The sequence below is a fragment of the Thunnus maccoyii genome, chromosome 1 (assembly GCF_910596095.1).
Source record: "Thunnus maccoyii chromosome 1, fThuMac1.1, whole genome shotgun sequence".
In the NCBI taxonomy this organism is placed as follows: Eukaryota; Metazoa; Chordata; class Actinopteri; order Scombriformes; family Scombridae; genus Thunnus; species Thunnus maccoyii.
Genome location: NC_056533.1, coordinates 20,658,543 through 20,686,255, shown reverse-complemented (window position 1 = coordinate 20,686,255; position 27,713 = coordinate 20,658,543). Strand labels below are relative to the sequence as shown.

Genomic DNA, 27,713 nt, shown 5'->3' with positions numbered 1-27,713 from the left:
ACAGTTGTTTAGTTTTGTATGTGTACAAGACCAAAATACGGCGTTTCTCTGAGCTCGCCTCTCGACTGGGTGATAGGTGTGTCCTGAGTCTCTATGTGCCAAACACACCGGAAGGGAGGAGGGCCTGTCTTTCTGTCTAACTGTCTGTCTATCGGTTTATCTGTCTGTCTGACGTCAGACTCGCCGGAGAGACAGGCAGAGGTGTATGCGATGGGAGCGCGTCACTAACTAGGAAGAACGACTATACCTTTAAGTACAAAAAAACGAAACAAGAAGCAATCATCCGTATTGCTGGCTCTCTTAGCTTATTTATTACTGGACTTACAGGGAATTCCGATATGATATTTGTTAATCTCCTTCTCATGCTTTGCTGCCTACAAGATATTACAGGTAAGTTTGTGATTGATTTCACAGGAAAAGGAAAGTGTTCAGGGATCGTCAGTAGAGCTAGCGTTAATCGGATCAAGCAGTTATATACTCAGGCTATCTAACTTGCTAGCTAGCTGGCTAATGTTAACGGTAACTAGTATTTGTGGTTGTTAACCTGTGTGTATTCCGTGTTGGCTGGATATCAGGTTATTTACGTTTCGTGTGATACAGTTACGCTCAGACACAGACAACACCGCGTTTCTTTTTTTTCCTTTTTTTTTGACGGTTCCTGACTGGCACACGAACGTTAAAGCGCTAACGTCCACAAATATTTGAATGGCGGAGACATAAGAGAGTCGGAAGTAACACAAGTGTTAAACTGTGTCAATATGATGTAAGAACAACAGACGCTGCTCTGGTAAATGTTGCGTTATACAGCTAACTACAGCTAGCAGGTTACCTGCTGTTTATGATAAGCTGTGCTGCTGCAACGTTTGACAGTTGTCACATGTGCCACAAGCATATTTGTAAGCTATCTCAATTTTCCACTTCAAGCCAGTAAATGAGCGTCAACTAAACTTTTTCTGATCCACCAGTGTTGTTTACAGCAGCAAAATAGATCCACAATGTCAAGTAGTTTAATATCCTCTTACTGCTCTTACCAGGGATGATTAACAGACTGAATTTATTACATTAGTTTAATCAAAAGTTGTAGACACACCGACATTGCTTTTACTTAATGTCTTGTTTTGTTTGTCACAACTCCACCACCTCACAAAACCTTCAAAGTGTAATGCTTACCTAACATTGTCCTCAACAATAGTATTATAATGTCTGAACAATACCAGATAGCATCTATGTACACCAGAGCTTGCCACGATATCAGTAACTACAGTTTTAGTCATTGTTTCCAGGTCTCAGTGAGTCACTATGAGTCAAAACAACAAGAGCCGAGGCTCATGTATTGTGTAATTAAAAGTAAATAATAGTACATTTATTTAACCTGATGATGGCTCTCCGCCCTGATGATTTCAATAAAATGCTTTGTGCTGAGGAGTTTCAGGTTTTCAGATCTCATACAATTATACAAACTGAAGTGTGTCACAAACATTGCAACAAAACATCAAAATAGACCAATATATTTATATATATAATACAATATAGTAAATTGTCAAAAGAGGAAGTTTAAAGTATGTGCAAAAAGTGAATACTGACAAGTGCAAGTAAAAAAGTATGTCTATGAGAATGTAATTGAAAGCAGCTATTAATTTTTTTTAAAACATCCTCTTATAACCCTTGAGGACACTGATGTTGCTGAGACAGCTCAAGTCACTTAAAGTGCTGAGAGGGAGTGGAAAATTAGGACAGGAGACAAACTAGATTTTTAGTTTTTTTGGAACAGAGCTGAACTACTTAATAGATCATGAGCAAGCGGTTGCCTTCCACTGATACACTAATGGTGAAGCTTCATTTCATAGACTTAATCAAATGTCGGTGAGCATCAGCTTGATCCCTTTTCAATCAAGGTTCCCCGAAGTGAATATAAGTACCTTATCTTGACTATATCACTCAGGTAAAGGTTGTTTTGATCGTTGGAGCATTTGTGCTTAAACTCATCATGTTGTGGAATGAAGAGTTGAACCACAAATAAGCACTTTAAGTGCATCATAAGGAATGCAGTTTGTGCAGTTTTGGTATGAGTATTGCTACAAGAGCCTAAAATTATTGCTTGCTTCAGATATATTTCATTGGGTCAGCCTTTTTGTCTATTCATACACAATCCAACTTTGTTAATAAGTTTGTGTATGAAACCATAACTGTACAATATGAGCCATGATAAAGCCAGAATGCAGCAACATCATCTTGATTTTGCCTGGCATACCAGCAACCACCATAGCAAGTGCTTATGGTGTAGTGCTAGCTGCAGTTTGAACTTTAAATGAAAAAGACTCCCTTTTTTCCTGCTTCTTCTATCTGTCTTTGAATCCAGTGACCAGACAGAGCAACATGTGGATCGGTGCTTCAGCTGCATCAAGGGACTATGTGCAATTTACATACTCCCAAGGGGCAGGAAAGGTGGGCAAAAAAAAGATGTTCTCCTGTGAATCCAGATTGCCACAAACACCTGTTTTTTTCCGTCATTCCACTAAACCACACTCTACCCATAAATCTATTAATATGATAGACATGTTGGAAATGATCTGTGTGGTTAAGCTGCTGTTACGCAGCTTAGTCTTACGGGAATAGTACATTGCAGACAATTGTCTTGAGCAATACTGAGTTTTGTTATGAGCAGTTTTGATCAGGCTTGATGCGTGCAGGGTACAACAACCTCTTTTACTGTTATTTTTCCAGCGCTGTCTGAGTTGTCACTGTCAGTGATTGCTCTGAGCTGTCGGGTGTTGGATGTGTTGTGAAAGCCAGCTTGCTTTCACCCAGCATGCATGATAATGCACTGCTGAGATCAGTTGTGATCCATGCAGTCACCACCTCCTCTGTTTGTGTCAGTGGTTTCCTGTCTGTCAAAAGTCATACCTCTCTAGGGCAATTGAGGCTGAAATGGAAGTCTCTGAAATCACGATGGCATAGCCAATCTGAGCTGGCAGTGTTTGTTTTGGTACAAAATCAACATATTTCTCATACCAAAGCCCATCTTGTTGTTTTTGAAGCTGGTTGTTGGTTCAGTCAAGCTTGTGGTCATTATTTGCATTATTGAGGAAAGGCTAAAGAAGCTAATTCTTAGAATATTTTCTCTCCTCAGTCATGGACAAGTTGCTACGAGCCTGGTACAGCCTCTCCCTGTTTAGGGAGTTGTGAGTCCCACCAGAAGGAAGCCTTACAGTAAATAGCAAAACAGTGAAGCACACATATGAAGGCAAGGTGGGGTATCTTTTGGCTTAAGGGAGTCTCTTAGTAATGTGTATTTCATTATTTTTTCCTCAAAGATCTTTCAATAAAAGAGCTTTGACCCCAGTCCTCTTCTGTTTAACTTTCTAAACAGAACTTTTTAATGAACTTCAGTTTTAATTGAAATTTCAAAAGACTTCGTCATTGTAGCGTCATAACAAAGCTTTTCCTGTTACAACACAATACTCACTTGAATTTAGGTAGTAGCATTTCCTTGGAATTTAGATAAGCATTTAAAGGGCCTGCAGCCAATTCAGTCCCTGAGCTGACACAATGACATACAGTACTAGTGAAAAAGAACCTCGGTCACCTGACAGGCTGTGCATCATGTGCTCCTCACTTGTGCTCTAAACTGACCACTTTCTTTGTCTTTGTTGAAAGAACAAAGAAATGGTCATTATGAAAGCCGGCAGGATTAACTCTGTGGGATCATGTCAGTAAGCTGAATAAGCCTGTTAAGCATGTCTAGTGAGCGACAGCTTGTACTATAGCTGGTCACCATTTCAGAGATTCATCCCTTTTTTACCAAACCGGCTCCAAAGGTTGTTTTCATGGACGACATTTTGACATGTCACTATATAGGAAAAGCACAGGTGTAAATAAAATTAATCAAGGCTTAATTCCATTTAGCTGCTCCTGGTATTGTGCATGCTGGCTCACTTTTACACTGTCATGGCTTACCGGGACACGTCAATTGAACAGAGCCATCATTAAAAAAATCATCATGTTAAAAAAAATTCCTACCATGACAATCAGATTGTCTGCTGTGAAAAGGCCTGTTGGCCAGAGATGTATAATGGTCTTTGATCTTCTTGCAGGTGTGCAGGTGCAGTTGTTTTTCTGTTGATTGCATGATGTGTCTTTTAAAAAGGTTTTAGTCCATTAGCTGCAAATAAAGTTCACCAAAATGACCAACACATGGATGATTCTTTCACTTTTTTACCACTGAAGTACTCATCCCTGGATTTGTTTTGGAGAAGCAAATGCAATGCAAGCTTTAATATCTGTGTATTGTATCAGTCAAACTCTATATTAGATGGATAAATAAATGATGAGCCATTGAACTCTGTTTCAGGTCAGTATGGGAACCCCTTGAACAAATTTATTCACCATTATGAAGGTTTATCATATGACACAGAAGCCCTACACAACAGTCACCAGAGAGCCAAGAGGGCACTCTCTCCTCAAGACAAGACTGTGCACCTGGACTTTCATTCTCATGGCAGGTCAGTTTAAGCACAAACACACTCTCCTCCTCTCCTGTTTCACTTCTCTGACTCAACCTCATACTGTGCTGCTAGAATTGATTTGTTTTTAGTTTTCTTTGTGAATATCGTTCCTACTCTAACACAAAAGTATTTATTCTTTTATACTTATAGAATGAGGAACGATATGAAGTATTTTTCATTTCTTTTCATTCATTTCAGTCATTTATTTGTGCTAATTACATTTGATGTTTGTTTGTTTTTTACCTTGGTCCATGTGCCCTGGTGATCTCTTTGTTTATTTAACATGTCATCACAGTTTAGATCATATGCTTTATCTTCATATGCATTAATAATTTGCCTAAATGCAATCATACCTGGGTTACAAGATTATAAAATAGTGGATCATACACACACACTTAGTCTCATCAGGTCTGTTCATTCAAAAAGCAGTGATGTTACTGTCCAAATTCTTGCAAATATCTACCTGGTTATTAGATATGCTATTATAATGCCTGTGAAATGGATGTAACCTTCACGCAGTTCTCCCACTGCCATTTGATAAGGCATATTATATCATCTATGTCTGGTTCCTTATTGAATCCATCATAGAAAGAACTGCAGCTTGACATAATCAATGTTACTACAGTATAATGCTGGAAAAGTAGAGCTTAAAGGTTACATTTATCAGCAAGGTCACCACATGGACGAAGCAGCTGCTGTTCTTTGCATTGAACAAGAATAGTGTGAAATTTTGCGGGAACATCATTCACCATTTTGCGTAGGTTTTATTCCTGGTATAAACAGATACCTGTCAGTGTGGCACAGATGTCTCTGCGAGCACCAGTGGCAACATTGTGGTTATTTAAGGTCAGAAAAGACAGGACTAACCACATTATTGCAAGCTGTAATCGAAACCTTCCCTTTTTCTTATTTTTTTCCCTACCTCTTAAGTCCCCTTGTATCCTCTCCATCTTTTTCCTGTTCTGTTTAAAATAACGTGTAATTCGAGGTGAGCTCTTGTCAGGGCCAAGTTGTCTGAGTACAGTGGTGCCTCCCCTGTTTTGGAAACAGATTATTATAGGTGGTAACACGGTTTAAATGTTCTAAGATTTGTATCAGCTGAGTTCTTGTCATTTGGTATTAAGTGACAGCAGGCTGCAGCAGAAGGTGTGAAAACAGGAGTAAAACATTTTCAAATAAATTGCTTGCAATAGAGGAACAAGACAATAACTACTAAGAATTTCACTTCTATTAAATGCTGTTAGACTGTAAATTCCCTCTTTTATCTGTGATTCTGCATTTTGCACATGCTGCTGAACAGTAATTGTAAGGACTTTGTCAGACATTGTATAATTTTGTAAATGAGGGTATTGACATTGGAAGGAACAGTTGATTCAGCAAATGTTTGCAAATGTTTTCAAAGTACAGACATTTGCATACCTTTTATTTTTTAAATTTATTTATTGTGTTTACTTTGGAACAAAATCAGAGTCAGTGCAAATTTAGCAGTTATTGTGGGGGACTAACCTACAGGTTAGTTACAAAATGTCACTTAACAGTAGTGACAAATTTTGGTATAGCTTTGAATGTGCTTAATGTACATGAACAAGTGATTGCTTAAAATGTTCACAGTTCCCTAGCTACTTATTTCATACCCAAATTATATCTTTGTGAGACTGGTGACGTAATTTGACTTCCACAAAAGAGAAATAAGACTGTAATTGCTACATCATTCAAGCTTCTCTTTCTGAGTGCAAGGATATGCTACAACTCCAAAGGAACGTGGAGTAATGCCTGCCTTCCCCTTACTAGACCCCAGCTTAGGATTGCACAGTGCCTCAACACATGACATAGAAAATGTGGACTAGCTGGCTTGCCTTGACTCACTAACAATAGAAGTTTGTTTTCTGCTGCTTTCAATTGTATACTAGGGTTGTGCCGATGGACAGTCATTGACCACTGAGCCCTCCACCATCGTAACCCCCTTCCCCTAGACCACCAACACCGGGGCACACATTGCCACACACACACACAGACACACCAATTTGGTATGGCCAGGCCGTACCACACAGTAAACTACACCAAGCAGAGGTTGATAAAAGCCTCTTTCGTTAGGCCAAACCCAAAGTACGTCCAGATGGGTGAAGTGGTACCTTTTTTAGCAACCGAGTTTGTCACCACCATAATGCATGGTGATTTGCCACCGTCACTGATCAATATCCGCTCGCATGTGGCTCATGCCACACGTTTAAGAGCGTAGAAATAATTTGTCTTAGCAGCACTGTGTTATCAGCAATATGTTTTTCTGAAAAGTCCCCCCTGCCTTCCTCTTCACCCTGTCTGTTTTGGGTTATCAAGCCCTTGTCACACAGATCCTTTTCCTGTGCTTTTGTGCTCTTTCCTGTCACTGCTGGCTGGAGAAACAGTGCTGCCTGTGTTGGTGAGGTAACCATAGCATCATACAATATGATCATTTTCAAAGTATGAATACGCTGTTGTGTCTGACCAAGACATAAACACAATTTTCTTTAGAAGCAGTTGGCCAAATGGACCTGCAGTATATTACTGTTAACAAATTCATGGATAGTCTAAGCAGAAGGAAATGTTCTGCACAATGACTCAGAGGAGCAAGCCAGACATGTTTATTACTGAGTTCTCTAGTGCAATTCACTGAACAGGAAAAGAGTACACATTGAGAGATAGATTCATGAACAGTCAGCCTGTATGAGGACAGAACGATGAGGAAGTGTCAGTGATATTAAGTCAGTTACATATTAACTTAATAATCGCACTGGCTGTATATAAAATGACATTTTTGGTCTGAGGAGAAATTATTTTGAATTTTCATTGATGTAAGTTGGCATTGTGGTAGCCTGAAAGGTTAGCCAGTTAGCGTCACCATTAGTGGCTCTAGTTATAAATGGTCCAGTTCTAATCAATATTATGAACTCTTGTATGAGTTGATATAAGCCAATATCATTGTCCTGAAGCAAATATTACTTTTGTGAGATTTTGTTTTGTGTCAGAGAGGGTTTAATTCAACTCTGTGGTGTTGAGACTGTAATTTGTTGTGGAGTTGGTGTCATAGTAGCCCAAATTGTTCCTATTTTATCTTCAAATGTATAATGACAAAAGGGCTTGAAGTGAAGAGTGATGAAAATGTAAAATTTTTTAGTTCAATAATTTAAAATAGGCAGATATTTCAGTAAGAAAGTCTGACAAGAAGTTATCCCTGGAATCTCCCTCCGCCAATCAAAGCCATCAATTACCTTTTTTTCTCTTTTTAAAAAAAAAAAAAAAAATTACAATCATTTTGTTGAAAGAGACTGACATTATTAGCATTAACTTAATTGAAATTAATTAATTCCATAATACTACTATAGTGAGCTCTGAGAAACCATCTCAGCCCTCATATCCTTACTGAACCCACTGGGTTTGTTTGTGACTATCTTCCTCTCAACACACACACACATGTGTGTGTGCTCAGATAACCCCAGGCACACACTCTCCCCTCTCTCTCCCTTTCTGAAAACCCAAGGCAAGACTGTGTGGCACTATAGAGGTTTGTTGTAACAAGAGAAAAGCTTTCTTGTGTATGCCCACTCACATGAGTATTTGAGGCTGGGTCAGGTGACAGAACAAAGCAGAGCAGACAGTTGTCTCTGTGGAGAGCTCCTTTACGTAGAGAGGTGCCAAAAAAGTATTCAAGCACTGGCTGACTACACTGCTGGTGCAAGTGACATAATTTACCGTTCAGTTTAGAGTCCCACTTTTTTACGAAGAAGACTCATTTGTAAGACTTATTTTTTCTATTTTAATACATCAAGATATTTTTCTGAATCATTTTAACTAACATAGAATTCATACATCACTGTACTACCATTTGAGCTCACTGGGCACATGTTACAGGAGTTGTAATATCCTTACTGATTTTTTCTTTTTAATAATTTATCATCACTCACAAACACAGACAGTTCTGTGGTCTTCAAAAAAAATTCTAATTCAAATCATGGTGAACTTGTATGTTTACTGCAGTGGTGAAAGTTCCAACATTGATGTATTGTTATAATTTTTGTAAGCAGTCATTTGTCAATGCAACATTACTGGCTTAGAATCTCTTGGAGGTTGTTTATTTTTAACAGATAGATACATACATAACATAGTGAGGACATACTAGTGTTACAACCTTCCTTTCTTGAAGATGTTTCCGTGCTTCTCAGTTTGTAGGACTCCACTCATAATAAAAGACAATGCTGAGTGACACAGATTATCTCAACAGTTTCTCTACTGAAGGTACTTTTGAACAAATGTGTCACCACAAACACGTCTTCCTCTGAGATAAAATCTAGATGTGGTTCATGTCATAAGTGTTTTAGCTTTGAAAGCAATTCCTCTTAACACCAAAAGTGCATAGTAGCAACCGGCCTTGGGTGTGTGGGGCTGTGAGGATTCTTTGAAAGTAAAGAATATATATTGTGGTTCGTAAGTATTGTGCATTGCAAAAAGTGAGCAAGCAAACACAAAAACAAAGGCTAGAGCAGATGCTCCTCCAGAGAATGTAATTAATTAACAATTTATAAAACATGCTTTATATGTGTAGAGTGATACTACCCCTGTTGTAGATATACAGTACAATCTCTGTAGACATGGCCCGAGGGCACTCCATTTCTATGGGCTGGTCTGCTTATTGAGCAAAGTGTATGACTGTCAGATGCTTGAGTCAGTGTGTTCAGCATTTGGGACATGTCTGAATAATTTATCAGCCAGCTGCTTCTGTGAGTAGAGTAGCACTGACTTGATCCTAAGCCTCTTCTCTTCCTGTCTGTTGCCAGCCATGTTTATTTGTCTGTAAGTTGTTGTTTTTTTGTGAGGCAGTGATTTTCTTTCTTTTTGTTTCGTTAGTAAAAAACTTTTTTGAGTTTTAACTATTCAGCAGATTTGGCAGAGAGTCTCAGTTGCTTTCATTTTTAATATTCTCATAGTTCAATCTTGTCCTTTCAAAAAGACAGTATTATTATTATTATTATTATTATTATTTTTATTTTTATTATTATGTGCTTGTTTTATTTTGTGTTTTTCCTGAAATGAAAAGCTATTCATTAATTGATATTGCACAATGAATCATTAGTAATTATACAACCTTAAACATACAATAGTTTGGCATTTAGCAGAGAAGAACTTGAGCTGAGGGCTATTATGAAAGATTAATGATGTAATAGTGACCCCCAAAATGTTGTGTTTGTTTATCAGTTGATATGCTGATAGTTTATTGTGGTTTGGTTCAAAAGGTTGGATGTAGAGTCGGATGACACAGATTGTAAATCTGCATTTCAGTGTTCACACTATAATTGTCCATTGGTAATGGTCTCTTGGAGTGGAGTTGCTACTTGAGCACAAGACACAAGGTTAGCATCTGGGTTTTAATGATGAAATATGAGGGCTTCGTGGCTTTGGTTTGGTATTGTTCAGAAGAACAACCACGTCTCAAGTGTGTAATAGTAATAGTATAAGTGTATCTCATAGCTAATGGTATCACTGATTTTCACTAAGTGAAGTTTTCATGGAGGAAGAGGTGGGCATGATGACGTTTTAAAGGAACATGGGTAGATTTGTGTGTTATATAAAATACCTCTTGCTCAGTGATGCATGTTTGTCAAAAATATTTTGTAAGAGATGCTTTCATTGACAGTATAACAGTTGCTTAAAATAAAGGTTTAAAACGCTATAATGCAGATTAAAATTCAAACTGAATAATCTACTTATGGACTCATCTGCAGCTGTGACCAGTATGCCATGAGGGATATATTGGTTGACTGAGCTTTTGATGGGGCATAGATGAAGTTGTGAGGTCATATTGATTGTTGTAGAAGCCATTAATAAGGTGGGGAGAGTACAGGAGCTGTAATGGGTGTGCCAGAATGAATAACAAGCAGATGAATTTATACAAAATCTATTGCCAGATGAGCTTCATTTTCCACTTTTAGCATTTCGTCTTTTTTGTTTGTTTTATTTTGTTTGCTTTCTTTATTACCCTCCTCTTGGCTTCCTTTGAACTTAACTTCTGACAAATGGTTCCTTGTTAGTGTCATATGCTGCACAGATTGTTAAACCATATTTGGAAAATTTGGGCCATATAAATAAAGCTGACTGGACTCACTTGACTGATCATACGCTACTGTATGGTTAAAGAATTTCAAAGTAAAGACAATAAAACACTAAACTAATAATATGCTAATAAATAAGATACTGTAACTAGAATAATAAGGTGTGTGTGTGTGTGCGTGTGTGTGTGCGTGTGTGTGTGCGTGTGCGTGTGCGTGTGCGTGTGTGTGAAATGAGAGCAGGAATAATGATTAAAGGAAATCTGAATGCTGGGGAAGGTCTATGAGTCATCCTGTGTCATGGGCCTGTGCTGCCCAGGAGGAAATAACAATCTAGTTTTGGTCTGTCCCCAAAATATTTAGAAAGACCTTAAAGGTACTATAATTTACACATAAAGGTCAGGATACTTGTTACTAGGCATACTACTCAGCCCATGAAAACATTGTATAATGTCCTTTGCGGCTTTGAAGGGAGCTTTCCAAAGTCTGTGAAAATACCCCTGATGTTGTCATCAGGTTATCTCAGTTTGGGCTTGGAGACAAAAAATTATAAGATACAAAACCCCACATTACAAATTGAGGGAGTTTGAAATAAATGAGAATTTACCAAGCAACCAAACAAACAAAGTTTGTGACTGTTTTGAGTCACCTGGAGGATACTTGACACCTTGAGACCAAGTCATGTTACTACTCAAAAGATTCCTGGTGAAGAATAATCCAGTGAACCTCACAGTGCATTGCCTCAGGTTTCTGGGAAGCTAGTGGCTCATGTGCACCTCATGTGATGCATACCGTTTTGCCTTCGACATCATGGTTATGCTAATGAGAGGATTGCAAAAAAATTGCACTATGGCTACGCACAAATGTTCATGTGCTTTTCCTCATGACATAATTATTCTTCTAACTCACTGAGCACCACAGTACTGAGCAGCAAGCAGCACAGCAGAGTGGTAAAGCTCAATAAAATGTGTAAATGATGCTACTTTCTCAGTGTTTTTAAATAATCTGTGTGCTGTCTCAGCTTTCAAGTATGTTTGGTCCCTTTTTTACGGTAAAACAACGTAATAGTGAAAGTCAGTATGGCATAAGAAAACTGAAAGTATTAATGGCTGAATTCAAAACCCCCTTTAAATGTGGGCTCCTAAACTAATATTTATAAGACTCTTGAATGCCATTGTCTTCTTGACTATGTGAGTGTGACCTTAAATGAAATCAAGTACTTAGGCCTTAATCTTTGAAGCCAAGTGCACCTTTGCATTTGGTGTTTAATGCTGCTTATGCTAATTAGATATTTTCTCTTTTTCTTCACTAAGGCATTTTAACTTGCGGATGAGGAGGGATACAACTCTATTTTCTCCAGATGTGATCATCGAGGTATCAGGAGAGGAGTCACCCATTGATACATCACACATTTACAGTGGAGAAATCTTTGGTAAGTCCAGCTGTTTCAACACAGCATTCTGGGCGGAGGTGCAGTTCCCTAATCTAATTATTATGATTTTATTTTTTCACTTTAATTCAAAGTCTGCATCATCCCTTCCTGCTTTATATCTCTTACATCATCTCCTGACTGACTCCAATATTCCAACTAAGAGACCATGTTTTCATCTATCGCTGTTTTAATGATTAAAGGATGGGTTCACAATTTTTCATGTCTGTCCTAAAACAACAGTCATGTGCCCAATTGAAGACTGACACTTGTTTTTTTCTTGCTGTAATCATTCCTCCTGTTCATACTGACCATTAGGGAAATCCCTTCATAATGTGTTATTAAAAGTTCATTTGAAGCTAATATGAGGCTTCAGCTGTCCAAATGAGTCAAATTAAGTCGATATCTTTCAAGTTATAGTCTTTTTAGTACCAGATTCCCTCTTTTGGTACTATTCTTCTGCTGCAGCTGAACAGGAAAACACTGTCCACAAAGAGGGATTTTTTTTATACTAAAAAGACTGTAACTGTGGAATATATCTGCTTGATTTGACTAACTCAGACAACTGAAGCCTCATTTTAGCTTTAGGTCAACTTTTAAATATATATTTTTGCTCAAAATGAAGACTGTGGATTTTTTCCCCATCACTTACATTGTGAGTGCATTTGGAGGGGATCTCTAATGGTCAGTATTAACAGGAAGAATGATTAAAGCGAGCAAAACTTGTTTGAACGATCATGTACGCTCCTGACTGTTTTAAGACTGACTTGAAAAATTGTGAAACTATCCTTTTAAAGTTCAGTTTTATTCTCACAAGAGCATTATAGAATATCGTGTGTGTATGTGTGCGTCACAGAAATTTGGAGGTTGTTTTTTTTGTTGGAGTATTTATCACATCACAACCCAAAACACACAGGGCTCACGTTTACCTTTCATTTAGCTCTACCTTCCGCTCGCAATTCCGTTCCCTTCCTGGACGTCTTCCTGTTGCCTGTCTCCAGCAGAGTTCAAATGAACAAGAGAAAAAACAAGGTTGTTTGTCCTGTTGTGATCAGTGTGAGAGTGTGTGAGAGAGGAACAGAGAAAATTATTTATACTCTTCTGTTCAGGATTTTGCCCTTTTAATAAATATCCTCAACTCAAAAATTTATCTTAGAAAGTTTTAGTTTTTACAATCACTTTGTGGCACCGGCTCCTGACGACTATAGTGGTATCATCCTGCTTTGTTTACACTTAATTAAAGCTGGAGTGTGGGACTTTTGTCTCTCCCTTCTGGCAGTGAGAGTTAATACAAAAAGACTTTCAACATGTGCGTACGCCACAGGCTACGCCGTAGCCTACTCTGTCGCTACTGTTGGGCTGTAAAACATCGGATAAATTGCCACACGTGTCACATAACCTCAGCTAAATGACTTATTTCATCAGGATTTGATCCATTTGGTCCGATAACATTTAGGAAGTCTAGAAGAGCCACACGATTAAATTATTTTATCCCCATTCAAGTTAGCAGAGGGCTAACTGGAAGTTAGTGGGCTTGGCCGGCAAGTTTCTGGGTGCGCTTTCAAACAGCCAGCGCAGGAATGTTCCTCCCAACATGAGATTTAAAAACTCTGTATACTGTGAAATACAGAGAGATTTATCTAGCCGTCAGAGACCTAATCAGCGTTGTGTGAACTTGTTTGGCAAGGGCTTGAATATAAGGGACATTCATTCATATGTTAAAGCTCTGCACTGCAGGTTTAACCAGATTCCTAACCTCCATGCACGCTACACATCATACATTGCTGTAAAATGTTTGGTTGGTGAATCATGTCATGTAATTTCATGCAAAATCTTTTTTTGCTCAAGTTGAAACATTTTCAACTCCAGCAGACACTCTTTCACTTCAGTATGTGCCTCCTATAGCTTCTGTCTGTCCTTTGCACCAACTCTAAAATTTGCTTTATGTTCAGTCTGAACACATCATGACAGTTGTACTCATCACACATTTTTATCCCATTAAAATGCCACAAGTGGAGACAAAACACAAATATTACTGTACTGTGTTGTCAATGCAAACATTTACAGTGTTGTCAGACTCCATGCAAACATCGCCCTCTGTGACTATATGCTCATTAAAAAGATGACTTCTACCCTTAAACCGATCTAATATTTAGACCAGAGGTGTTTCTTTGTATTGTGTATCACAGTATTGGAGAATTTTACTAGTAGTAATAGTTCATTTTTGACTGTAAAAAGAAAGAAAGGCAAGTTTGTTATGTTTTTTTCTGCTTCTGCAAATCCTCTTCCTCTTTTGTGTTATAGGTGAAAAGGGCACACTGACTCATGGCTCTGTGGTTGACGGGCGATTTGAAGGCTTCATTAAGACCCACCAAGGAACATACTATGTTGAACCCTCAGAGAGATACCTTAAGAACAAGAATGTTCCCTTCCACTCCGTCATCTATCATGAGGATGACATCCGTAAGTATCTGCCAGTGCACTTGCTTTACTATTTCTTAAAGATTTTAAAATACTCTAGTGATATTGCAAAACACGTTTCTTTTGCAATTTGAGGAATAGAATTGTGATGTATTGGTGTGGCAAGTGTTGTTGAGTAAGAGGCTGATGGTTGAGATGTTCACAGACTCATCTGGCAGGCTTTGAGAAATGGTTATGTTTGACAGACATTTGGCTCTGGGTCCTGGATCCTGGGCCACAGACAAGGTGATACTGGAAGCAGGATTGGAGTACCACACATCATAGTCATGGCCTACATAGTCATGGCCACCACTGATAAGCTAAGAGTACAACCGAGAGTTTCTCGGTCAGGCACATGTTTGAAAATAATTTGTAGATTACAGACAGGCAAGGTGTGGTTGCAGGCAAACTCAATGAACCAAACACTGTGTGAGTGAAATCACAATATAGTGACTTAACCCAAAGAACTGCATTCAGCAAACAAGCAGGGAGTCTGATATGAGCCCCACCCTGGCTCTGCGCTGACTGATATTTACAGCAAGGCACTCTGTCCTGCTGAATACTTCTCTGGAACACACAAACACACAGGCGTATACAGAGACCGGGGGAGATTGTTTTGAACTGCTGATGGAAATCTTTGCATATTCATTTGAAACTGACTTGCAGATTGCATTCAGATGAAAGCACTATTTTTGGGCTCCCACAAGAGTTTTTTGATATGGTGAAGTCATCCGTCCACAGCAGGGGAGTAATTCTGTCAGCAGTGATAAAGAAGTTGGTTTGAGCGTTGGAACAAAAGGTCACAGGTTAAAGTGAAGAAAAGTGAAACCTTTATGGAAGAATTTCTGACTTCTTGCAACCTCCAAGGAACTTATTATTTAGATTTGTTTATCACTCAGTCCACTAGATAAAGGAAAAGTTTGTTTTCAACCACCTGTGTTATATTTTCTTAGTTTTGGCCTTCATTTTCATTCTGTTCTCTTCCCAAGACTTCGTAAAACCTTGTTTTAGTGTGAGCTGTATTAGTGAGTCTTTGCTCAGAATAAAATTATATTTAAAGATTTAACTCATTATTTGTCTGCCATTAGTGATGTCTCCGACCAACTGGGAAATCTTGTTTTTTTTTTTTTAGAAGTCTCCTGCTGGCTTGTGGTGCTAGTATCAGTGGAGAAGAGGATAATGGTTATAAAACACAGATTCCTCATTTCTGACTTCTGATTGCAAGGGTCTTTTGATTAGCAGATGAATGAGACGGCATTCACTATGCTGACAAAGAGGGCACACATTGTCAGAGGTTGAATGCGTTGTTTCAGTGTGTGTCCAGTCAGTTTAGTGACCAGCACAGGACTGAATGATGGTTTCCTGACATTCAGACTGATGTCTTGCACCGATATTATTGGGATCATGAGTTTTGCAAATACAGGCTGCTCGGAAGCAATTTGATTGAAACAAACGTTATCAGAACACACTGATTTACAAGCCCAGCTAAAAATATATATTCCATTCCAAAATCATGTTATTATTATTGTTGTTATTTGAAGCCAATTGCGATTGTCAGGGCTTTTAAATTAGATAAAACACCAGCACACTGTCTACATTGTACAGTAAATAAGTAACGTTTGGCCACAGATCCTTATCAGGTTTATAAGAACATAATACAACATGGCAGTTGGGTTTGCTCTTTGCTGTCACTATGAGGAACTGTAGCCATTGACTTTATAACTTTATAGCAGCCAGTTGCATCAGCAGACATTTTCATATTAAAGTAAACATGATATATTCAACATTGTCAGTCTGTTTGTTAATGTCTTCTTAGCTAAAATGGCCTATTTGGTGATGCTTTTAATCATACATTATTTCATGTATGATGTAGATCCATGTATTGTTTCTGAAAGGGAATAATGCAGTCACTTTCTACACAGTGTGCAGCCTAGGAATGGATGGAAAAGGGGTTGCGAGAATACTGTGAGAATTCCCTGAGTCGTCCATCACCATGACGTGACTTGTTTCGTGATCTGAGCTGGTTAACCATTCACATTGCACACAGAGTTTGCTGGAGGGCTCATCCCATTTGCCCTTTTAAATTCTATGCAGCGGATTGTGAGGATTAATGCACCGTGTGTCAGCTTGGAAAGAACTTTGTTACACAGAAGTTGTAAATTGAGTTGATCAGAGAACCACTTTTTTCTCAGTTAGTAGAGACAGATCACGAGTAAGACCTTTATTCTACTTAGATTGAAAGCTGAAAGAAAGATATAAAGGAAAGAGAAAGAGAAGCAAACTGATTTGTTGGTTAGAATTTTTTGAGAGAAAAGCCCTGTCGCTTAAGCTTTTTATTTAACGCAGCTACTCTTCCACCCTAATTCACCTAACCCAGCCCACCACACATGTTTCTAAAGAGATCCGTAATGCAGTGTAAGCTCTCTCCAATCATTCCCTTGTTTCCTCCCTATCTGACAGATTATCCTCATAAGTATGGCTCAGAAGGCGGCTGTGCTGACCACTCGGTGTTTGAGAGGATGAGGAAGTACCAGTCATCTGCAGTAGAAGAGCCAGTCAAAGTAAGTGCCAACATCACAACAACGCCCCTCCCCCTCCCTCCCTCTGCCCATAATTAAAAACACAGATGGACAAGGCTCACGAGATTAAATAGATTCTGTCTCATGTCTAACCTACCTTACACTACCAGTAAGAGCATGTGTGCATATATATATATATATATATATATATATATATATGTACAGTATATACAGCATAGGTGTACATGCTTTAATCAAGCATCTGATTGTTGGTAATGTTAGAGCCACACTTAACCTTTTTAAATACTGCAATGTTATTTTTATTTTGTTTTGATGTGTGAAAACACTAAACCCTACCCTTTCTGTGCACTGTCTTCAGGGCAGTTCTTTTCCCACTATTTCCCCACACTGTTAGAGTTTTCAAAATAGGAAGGAACCATCAGAGGATGTCTGCTTTTTTAGAAGAATAGATTTGGCCGGGGACAGCGTTAACTCTCTACCTTATTCTTGTTAATTTTAGACTACTTTGTCTCCCCACTTTATCTTCTTCCTGCTTCATCCTGATGGTTGTTTTTGTACAGGGTGTAAACAGTGTGTTGGAAGAGGAGAGCTCCCATGGTCCTGTCATTTTGAGGAAGAAGAGGGCAGTGGGGAAAGAGAAAAATACCTGCCAGCTCTTCATTCAGACTGATCACCTCTTCCTCAGATACTATGGCACAAAAGAGGCTGTCATTGCCCAGGTACGTAGCCATACATATAGTATGTACTGTATGTAAACATGACTGAAGTCTGGAGGCTCTTTTGCTAGCACCTAAAAAAAACTCATTCATATATTTGCTTTTCTGCTTAATCATTCATTCACTGACTCACATCTACTGTGTTTTGGACAATAACTTAAAATCTGATCAGCAGAAGTGACTCAATGCTAAAGTCATCAGTTTTTTCCTCCAGAAATGAAATGTGAAGAAAGCTTGCTGTCCTCTTTGCAGTACAAACTACCTGTCATGATATGTGTTTTATTTCCACCTTTGCATTTGCATTTCAGCTTTTTATTGATAGCGACAATAGATAGTCAGGAAACATGTAGGGGAAAGCGTGATGAGATGCTAAAAAGGTTACAGTTTCAGTTACTTTATATGTTGAGCATCTAAACCACTCAGCCACCAAGACGCTTCATATTTGCATGACTACTAATCTAAACTATCACTTTCTCTGCAGATCTCCAGCCATGTAAAGGCCATCGACTCTGTTTACCAGGCCACAGACTTCATGGGCATCCGAAACATCAGCTTCATGGTTAAAAGGATCAGGGTAAGTTGGATCTCAACTCTTTGTAGAGTTAAACCTCAGGTGAATGCCTGCTGCCATCTTGAGCATGGAAATGCGGGCTGTGCTGCAGAATCAGTTTCTAAAACACCTGGCCTGAAAGAGAGATGAATGAAGAAGTCTATTGACCTTGTTGTTCAGGGAGTGAATATTTGTAAGGACCTTTTCGTTTCACTCTCAGTGTACAGGTCTGTCCCCTTTCTCACCTTCTCTCCTGTAATTGTTCAATTCTCCTTTTTTTTTCAGATAAACAGTACCGAGGACGAGAAGGACAAGAGCAATCCTTTTCGATTTGCCAACATCGGAGTGGAGAAGTTTTTGGAGCTTAACTCTGAACAGAACCATGATGACTACTGCCTGGCCTACGTATTCACTGACAGAGACTTTGATGATGGCGTTCTGGGCTTGGCTTGGGTTGGGGCTCCCTCAGGTTGGTACACAACAGAAACACACAACCCTGGAGCTGGTAGTACCTCTCCGACTTTGTTATGAGATCACTTTGGTTTGAGATCACATATCTCAGCATCAGTGGTAGAACTGTAGTGGTGAGCAGAATAAGCAGAGGCTTGACTGCTGGTTTGATCACTCTTCCCCTGTTATCGTGGTACGAATCTTCCTTGAAATAATGAACTAATCTCAGATAGGACTGTGTATCCGTTAACCCCAGCAGAACCTGATAAACCTAATCTCAGTCATTGTTTTACCACCTCACTGACTGCCCCACCACACTCTCTCTCTCTCTCTCTCTCTCTCTCACACACGCTCACACTCTGACACACACACACGCGCCTTAGTAAAAGTAACTGAAAGGACAACTAGTTGAATGCATTAAGTTGTTAGGTTATGTCCTGTCAGCATTCTGTGTCTTGATTTCTTCTCTTTGTCTGTATGTTCTAGTGAGAGTTTAGATTTATCTCAGAGTGAACAAGTTAAATTGGTTTCAGTTTGTTTTTTTTGTATGTACCAAAAGCATTCAGCTAATTAATATTTAGCATTATCCAATTATTAAACTAAATATAAAATTGCCTTCCAGAGGAGTTGCATAGCAAGATAAACATTATGGTCAGCTTGGTCATGGAACAATCAAGAAATAATTTAATTGTCACACTGATTAGATCTCATTGATGTTTGAAAAATGTGTTTATCTCCTAATCTGAAGCAAATTTCAAATGTGGCATGGAGGAAATTGATTTTGGTGAAATATGTGTCATGTCCTGACAAATATATTTATAGGCATTATGCGCTCTTCCATGGAGTTAAACCTCTTCTGATCTTCTTATCAGCATATTTCTGAAAATAGGTTGCAGTGGTGTATGACTACATAAACATGTAATAGCTTTTATATGGTAGTATATGCCAGTGGGAATGCCTTTATAAGTCCCCTGCTATCCAGATTCATAATGATTCATAATGTGTTCCCACAGAAATCTTTAATAAACAGGTTTTTCCCTCACAGGCACATGTATGAATAATGGTTATGGGGGGTACTCCTTCCTATTCCTTTGATTAAGTTCAGACACCACCATCTCAACATGAAGACTACAGCAACAAACTCAGACAATCAATACAGGCAAATTAGGAATGCTGTAAGCTGAAAGAATCGATTCAGGATGAGAGATGGGTTGCAGTGAGCTGCGGGGTGAATGCTTTCACAAAGGGAGTCCAGAACAAAAGGCAATCAGGGATTCTGGTCTAGCACAACTAATGAGTGTCTTTTTGGATGTGACCAGTTGTTGTCAAGATACAAGTGGATTCAGTGAAAGACCTACACACACACACACGCAAGCAGTACACAAACATATAATGTGCAGTCATGTACATATACACTTAGACATAATGGACACATTGTTTATTGCTCTGAGTGCTTCGGTTACTCAGATGTTTCTGTGCAGCTAGAACCTGCCTCTGATGTTGCCTCCTAATGACTGACTTTATGGATTATGGGAAAAGCAGCAGCACTGCAGGCATGCTTAATGTTGACTGTGATTGCAAATGCTTTCCAGGGTTTAGCTTTTTTTTTCTTTTTTGCCTTGATCTTGACCTTGAAGTGACCGTGTTTTGGTATTTTTATTTTGAATAATTCAAAGTACAGAAAATGGGATTGATGTGCAGCAAAGGTCTGCATGCTTCAGCCCTTTGAGCAGAGCTGTGCAGATAATTTATTACATACTTGTGCTTTTTGAGATCATACATGTGTATATGTACAAAACTAACTTAATAGTAGTGTCCTTCCCTTGTATATCCTCATGAAAAGTTATGACTGTGCTTTGCGTTTAGTACTGGCATGTCTATGCTGCCCTCTGCTGGACAACACTGAAATACAATTTGAATTTGGCACATACAACTCATATCACAATGAAAAAAAAAATTCAGTATTAAAGTCAAAAAGCAAATACTTTCAACACGTTTTTCGTTTAATTTTTACACAGTCAGTGCACACATAAAAAGGATGTACACAATGTGTTTTGTATTGCGCTTTTTTTATTTTTGGTGATTACTTGACTTTTCCTTTAGAGCCACTATAAGGTATAAAAATATCTTAAAAATATCTATTAGGTAGATTGACATGAAATTTTGCACAGACATTCATAGCCCCCCTGATCTTTTATCTAGCACCATTATACTGTATGTGTATAATGCTTTGGTTCTGACCAAAAAAACTGATGACATTCTCATCAGAATGAGCTGTACCTTGTGTCAAGTGCTAATTAGCAAAAGTTAGCATGCCAATACTCTAAACTAAGATGATAAATATAGTTGACATTATACCTGCTAAACATCAACATGCTAGCATTATCACTGTGAGCATGTTAGCATGCTGATTTATCTCAAAGCACCACTGTGTCTAAATTCTCTATAGCATCAAAGACACTAATAGTGCGGAACCTGACATTACTTATTGTACACCCTTGCAAAAGATCTCTGTCCTTGTGTATACAGACCAATATGTTTTTAGTTTTACGGTAAAACTGACACTTACTCATGCATCAGTCAATTTGGTATGCAAGACTAACTTGCTCTATCTGTTACTGTAGTTTATGGTTCAGTGATTTTTCTCTTTGAGTGCAGATGTGCATAAGTAGTTTTTTATCTGTGAACTGTGGAGCAGTGACCCTGGTGCAGCTGAGCTGTCCCCGCTACCAGCACCAGCTGGCTACTCTCCCGTGTGTGTGTCTGTGTGTGTGTGCATGCATGTGTGGGCATGTGTGCACACTCATGTTTGTGTTTAACCTGCTAGGGTAACTGACTGCAGGGTTCATATGATCACTTTAACTCTTAAAGGGATAGTTTGCATTTTTTGAAGTGGGGTCGTATGAGGTACTTTTTCATAGTCAGTGTATTACCTACTGTAGATGGCGGTCCACACCCATCATTTTTGAGAAGCAGGCAGGAGTAATGGCATGAAAGCTAAGTTATGTACTGCTATGGATGGGCGCAGCAGCAAAACGTATTTTAGCCACCTAAAAAAAAAAAAAGGCCTACCTAAAAACATCAATATCAGTTTAAGTTTATGCTATATTTAGAATATTTTCACTGCTTTGCCTTGCCATCAGACAGCCCTTTCCTCTGGCACTACATTTTATCAACTGTAGAACTTCAATATTCCTACACATGCTGTGCACTGTAAAACACCACAGATCAGATGTTTGGGTCAGAGAGTGCTGTTGTGGCATAATACAGTGCGCAGCATGTGTAGGAATGCAGAAGTGCCAGAGCAAAGGGCAGTCTGACGGCAAGGCAAAGCGGTGAAAATATTCTAAATATAGACTGATATAAACTGATGGATATATATATTTTTTTGTTTTAGGTGGGACTTTTTTTAGGTAGCTAAAATATGTTTTGCTTCTGCCCTCGTCCACAGCAGTACATTGCTTAGCTTCTGTGCCAATACTTCTGCCTGCTTTTCCAAACTAAGGGGCACACCGCCATTTACTGTAGGTAATACATTGTGGATAAGTACCTCATACAACCCCACTTCAAAAAAGGTGAACTATCTCTTTAACACCTTGCACCATAGAAACAAACATGCTTTTGGTTGAGGCTCGTTTCTTTCACTTCAGTCTGCAAAGGTGTTTAAAATACCAGTTGTTAAAAAATACAAATCAAATTCTCTGTGAAATGTTAAGTATTTAAATAGTAGGGTAATCAAAGCCTCTAAAACTTTTTTTTACACTCTGGCAACAGGAAGCTCTGGGGGCATCTGCGAGAAGAACAAGATGTACTCTGATGGGAAGAGGAAGTCTTTGAACACTGGTATCATTACTGTGCAGAACTACGCCTCCCATGTCCCTCCCAAGGTGTCACACATCACCTTTGCTCATGAGGTTGGGCACAACTTTGGTTCCCCTGTAAGTACAATGATGTGAAACCCTGACCTTTGCTGTTTGAATCCATGTGAAGTTTTTTTCTTACCAAGCTGTGCAACATATAATATGCAGCTCTCTCAAGTCTCTCTGCCCTCTCTTCTTTACTTGTCTACTGTTTTGCAGCATGACTCTGGGATCGAATGCACCCCTGGAGAGTCTAAGCTTCAGGACAAAAAGGAGAAGGGCAACTACATCATGTACTCCAGAGCCACATCAGGAGACAAGCTCAACAATAACAAGTTTTCCATCTGCAGCATCCGCAACATAAGCGCTGTTCTGCAGAAGAAGAGGGACGACTGTTTTGTTGGTAAATCCTCTTATATGAAAATATCTGTTCCCCGCTTATGTTTGACAGTATGCGAGGGAGCGAGTCGGTCTTCATTCTGTTGTGTCTGTGTGTACAGAGTCTGGCCAGCCTATCTGTGGTAATGGACTAGTGGAAGGTGAAGAACAATGTGACTGTGGCTACGTCGATCAGTGTACAGACAACTGCTGCTATAACGCCAATGAAGAGGAGGGCAAAAAGTGCAAACTCAAACCTGGCAAAACATGCAGGTTAGATGTGATTTTTGTGTCTTTGTGCACTACTTTGTGAGTACAAAACATTGCTGTTAATAGCATAGCATTTGTTTGATTTTTGACTGCGTGTTTGTAATTCCCTTTCCACAGTCCTAGCCAAGGCCCCTGTTGCACAAAAGAGTGTACTTACAAGGGCAAAACTGACAACTGCAGGCTGGAATCTGAATGTGCCCAACAGGGCAGCTGCAATGGAAATTCTCCTCAGTGTCCTGCCTCTGCACCAAAGAAAAATTTCACATCTTGCAATGAAGAAACACAAGTCTGCCTCAATGGGGTATGTTAGCATTAGTTGTCCTACTGCTGTTTTGTGTCTGGTATGCACAGATTTTGAGCTTGTGTTTGTACTTTCAGTAAAGAAATTGTAAAAAATAATTTTCTTCTACCCGCTTGTATGGACCAGGTATGCTCTGGTTCCATATGTGAGAAGTATGACCTAGAGGTTTGCACCTGTGCCAGCCAAGACGGCAAGGATGAGGCAGCTGAACTGTGCCACGTGTGCTGCATGGAGAAAAGTGAGTGACAGGCTCCAAGACTGAATTAAAATACACCTTGCCAGTAGTAATATTAAGCTAGAATTATCTGATGCATGACATCAGTGACTGATAGTTATGTGTATGAGTTCAAACATCTTCAGGATAAGAACCGACGTATTGTCAGTATCTCGGAGGTCACTCCCTCTCGTTCTGCCCACAGTGAAACCCCACACCTGCAGCAGCACAGGCTCAGCGAAATGGGAGAAATTATTCAACAAGACGGTCACAACGCTGCAGCCTGGCTCACCCTGCAATGACTTTAAGGGCTACTGTGACGTGTTCATGAGGTGTCGTTTGGTGGACGCAGACGGGCCTCTGGCAAGGCTAAAGAAAGCCATCTTCAATGCAGAACTCTATGCGAACATTGCAGAGTGGATAGTTGTGAGTATCCCAGTTCAGGAAATGCACGAACACTGAAGATTGGTCAACACAATTACACATACATGTAGAAACTATTTCTGCTGTGTTTCTCACCTGTTTTTTTGATATCTTTTGATTTATCCTCTGTTATCCAGGGTCACTGGTGGGCAGTGCTGTTGATGGGCATTGCTCTTATTATGCTAATGGCTGGTTTCATCAAGATCTGCAGTGTCCACACCCCCAGCAGCAACCCCAAACTGCCCCCACCAAAGCCACTGCCAGGTACAGTACATAATATGTTTATATTAACATGTATGTACACTTACGCCCACAGTATATACTGTAGGTAGTTGAGTTCAGTTTAAGGAGAGACATGTAAGTGTGCATGTTGATAGACTTTGTTGTACAATACTTGGACCAACATGAATTCTCTTTTAAGTATGAGTTGTGGATTTTGAGATAACTTGTACAGTTTGCAGCATCATTTGATGGCAGATGAACCAGATCATTAGTATACTGCATTGGAAATAATGAGGCAGGTTTTCAGTGTTTGATCCTACATGTGATTACTGTGTTTTCTGCTGTCAGCACCTTTCTGATGGTATAAAAAATTAGTAACGCTGGTTTAAGGAGTGGCGCAAGTTTCTAGTGTTCATTGGGCCTCATGCATGAATTTTTAAAATTTTTCTCTTATATTTGTTCTCGCACAAAGCAATAAAAGGAAAATAAGAAAATCCTACGTGGAATTCAACAAACTCTCTTAACTGCCTGAACTTGTCGTAAATTGCTCATGAGGAGGTGCGCGTTCATGAGATGTAATCATTAGATAATCTACGCCCCTAAAATTGCCATTTAGAGCTCCATGTTCCCCTCTGTTTGTGGGTGAGTTTCATTCACAAAAAGTTCCAAAGAGTAAAAACACCACACAGCTTCAAGTCCTGCTTTCAGAAATCAGTAGACAAACACATAACAAATTTAGGAGTGTCAGTAGGAGACTAGAAACAATTAGAAAATATGAATCCAGCTAATGTGTCTTCAGAACAGCTCTGCACTGTGACAGAAATAAAGAAGGAATGATTTGACATGAAGTTAGATGCTAAAAACATCTCCGTGATGGGAGGTGGTCATGTGTCACAAAGTCACAAAGATATTAGAGGACAATAATATAGCCTACAGTAGGTGATGTTACACTGTCAGCTGCAACACAAGATGATACTGGACAGAGACCTGCAGAGAGACACAGAGGCAGCTGTTGGAGTGATAGAAGTTTCTTTCATTTTTGTTAATTTCGGTATCATATTTAAACTCCAAATTAATTCAGATTAGGGAATTATAATTGTTAGTCAAAAAAATGTTTCTCCCCTGTGAAGAAAGGCCGAGATTATCTATTCATGACACGTACGACAGGTGTGGACCACTCGTTAATTTTGTTCATGCCTAAGAGAAAAAAATGTTCTTAAATCACTCGTATGTGCATTTTAAGAATGAATCTGAGATTCTTACATTTTTTTTACCCTTATTGATGTGTTTGTGTATTGTAGGTACACTGAAAAGAAGACGACAGCAGCAGCAGCAGCAGGCATACGCACAGTCACAGGGCCAGCACCACCACCGTCAGCAAAGAGAGAACTATCAAATGGGACAGATGAGACGCTGAGACACTGGTCTGCTCTTTGCCTCGGTTCCTCTTAGTGCCTACAATGGGAGCACTTAACTCCAAAGAGTTACCTTTACCACATATTGCAAAATTCAAAGAACTTGCAACTGAAATGATTTCACTGGACAAAGCCTGATGTGTTTTGGGCCTAACAAACTCACTCAGCACCTCTGCTCTGAGAGCCAGATGAGCAGTGGTTCACACAGCTTTTATAGAAAATAAATAACTTTTTCAAGGAGGGACGGAAGGAGAAATTCACTGATCTTTGTTATGTGGTCTTAATCTTTATTTTTCTTTGAATGCTTTTTTTTACCAGAGTGGAAGAGATAGAAGCAGGTGTGTCTTAGATTTGCCTTCCTCTGTCCTCCCATCTATACTTCCTTTTTTCTTACTCGTTCTTCCTCTCTGAGGTGCTGCCATCATCAGCACAGCAGGAGGACTGCAAGTTTTGCTGCCAATTGAAAACAACATCATATTGGAAGATTTTTTTTTTTTGCCAATGTAATTAGATTGTTTTTAAATCAAAGCTCCATCAAACACTGAAGCTTTCATTTCTAAAGCAGACACATTCCTTCAGCGTGATTGTACAGGTGATTGTTGCAGTAGTTTTTGTTTTCTGTGTTTCAAATGAAATTAATTTTCTATACGATGAAGATTATTTACTGTTTTAATTCACTTTTCTCAGGATTAATAAAAAGATGGCTGCTTGTGCATTTCAGGGTAAAGTCCCTCCTGGCTGGTGCCTGTATAGAAGGGTTCACATTAGCTGCCGTTGTGGGATGTAGAGGACAGGTTGTATGAAAAGAATGTAGATGAATGAGCTGAACAAGATTATTGTGTCATCTGTTAACAGATGGAGCGTTGTGGGGGAGAGATTGATTATCTGGATGTGTATAGTTCTTGCAGCAGCATTTACATAAAGGTATAGTCTGGGGCTGAGAGAATAGCTTTTTATCAACCTGATTGTATCACACTTTTATTCTGTTTCCCCCGACTTGTTGCTTTGGCACTGACTTGTGACACCATTTGCAAGACGACCACTTCAAGCGTGTCTTTTCATTCAGATTTTCATTCCAGCACAATTGTCCTTTTCACATTCTCACTTGTTCTGTTCTGTCCCGTCTTGAAATTCAGACACTTGCAGTCATTGAAGAAATGACAAAATCTGTTCAAAACCACTCAAAAGCAGTTTGGAGGAATCCTCTCGATGAAAAACGTGGTTGCTTTAAATGTGATTGTGGATTTAGCTTTCATTGATTTTACTTGCAGTTCAGATTATTTGTATATGCAGAGGAATCGATTGAGGAGAACTAGAGATTTTAATTTTATTGTTGCTTGTTGCTGTTAACTGAAATTTACCAGAGCCAGCCGTCACTTTGTGTCAGCCATCCATCATCACTGTTCTGTCCTTTCTTCTCCTACTGATGGGAGTTTTCTCAAGGAACATTTCTTACCTATGTTACACCTTTTTGATTTTCTGTTATTGCATTAAAAATGTGCCTACTCAGAGCAGTGTGACTGAAGTTGATGGACTATTGTCAGTGATCTTTACAGTGGCTGAACCCACACACGAGATGGAAGCTTAACCAAGCACTATTATCAGTGTGGACTGCTGACATTCAAAGAAAAAGCAAAATTATCTGGTTTAGGGCTTGTAGGGCAATTTGTTTTAGATGTTTGAAAGATTATAATTAGTATTTACATTTTATAACATATTATTGCCCAGCCCTAATTTGGTCTAACTTGAGTTGTCTCCAGACAGAAGAAATTTAGGTCAACTTCACTGATGAGAGTGCAGAATACTCCTAGTTGAGTTACTGGCAACATATAGAAATATATATATACATATATATATATATATATGTATAGTTTCTTAAAATCATTTCAGGAGGGAACAA

The 27,713-nt window shown here is 39.0% G+C and overlaps 1 protein-coding gene across 1 annotated transcript; it reads left to right on the top strand.

Annotated features, from left to right (window-relative positions):
• Positions 1-108: 108 nt before the first annotated feature.
• On the top strand, positions 109-27,338 carry adam10a (ADAM metallopeptidase domain 10a). Its single transcript, XM_042408328.1, has 16 exons — positions 109-390; positions 4,352-4,502; positions 11,899-12,017; positions 14,319-14,477; positions 16,935-17,035; positions 17,575-17,733; positions 18,212-18,304; positions 18,566-18,749; positions 22,505-22,668; positions 22,810-22,993; positions 23,091-23,241; positions 23,356-23,539; positions 23,666-23,777; positions 23,959-24,179; positions 24,314-24,440; positions 25,700-27,338. The coding sequence occupies exons 1-16, from the start codon at positions 339-341 to the stop codon at positions 25,813-25,815; spliced, it is 2,277 nt and encodes a 758-aa protein (XP_042264262.1). The 5' UTR covers positions 109-338; the 3' UTR covers positions 25,816-27,338.
• The last annotated feature ends 375 nt before the right edge of the window (positions 27,339-27,713 follow it).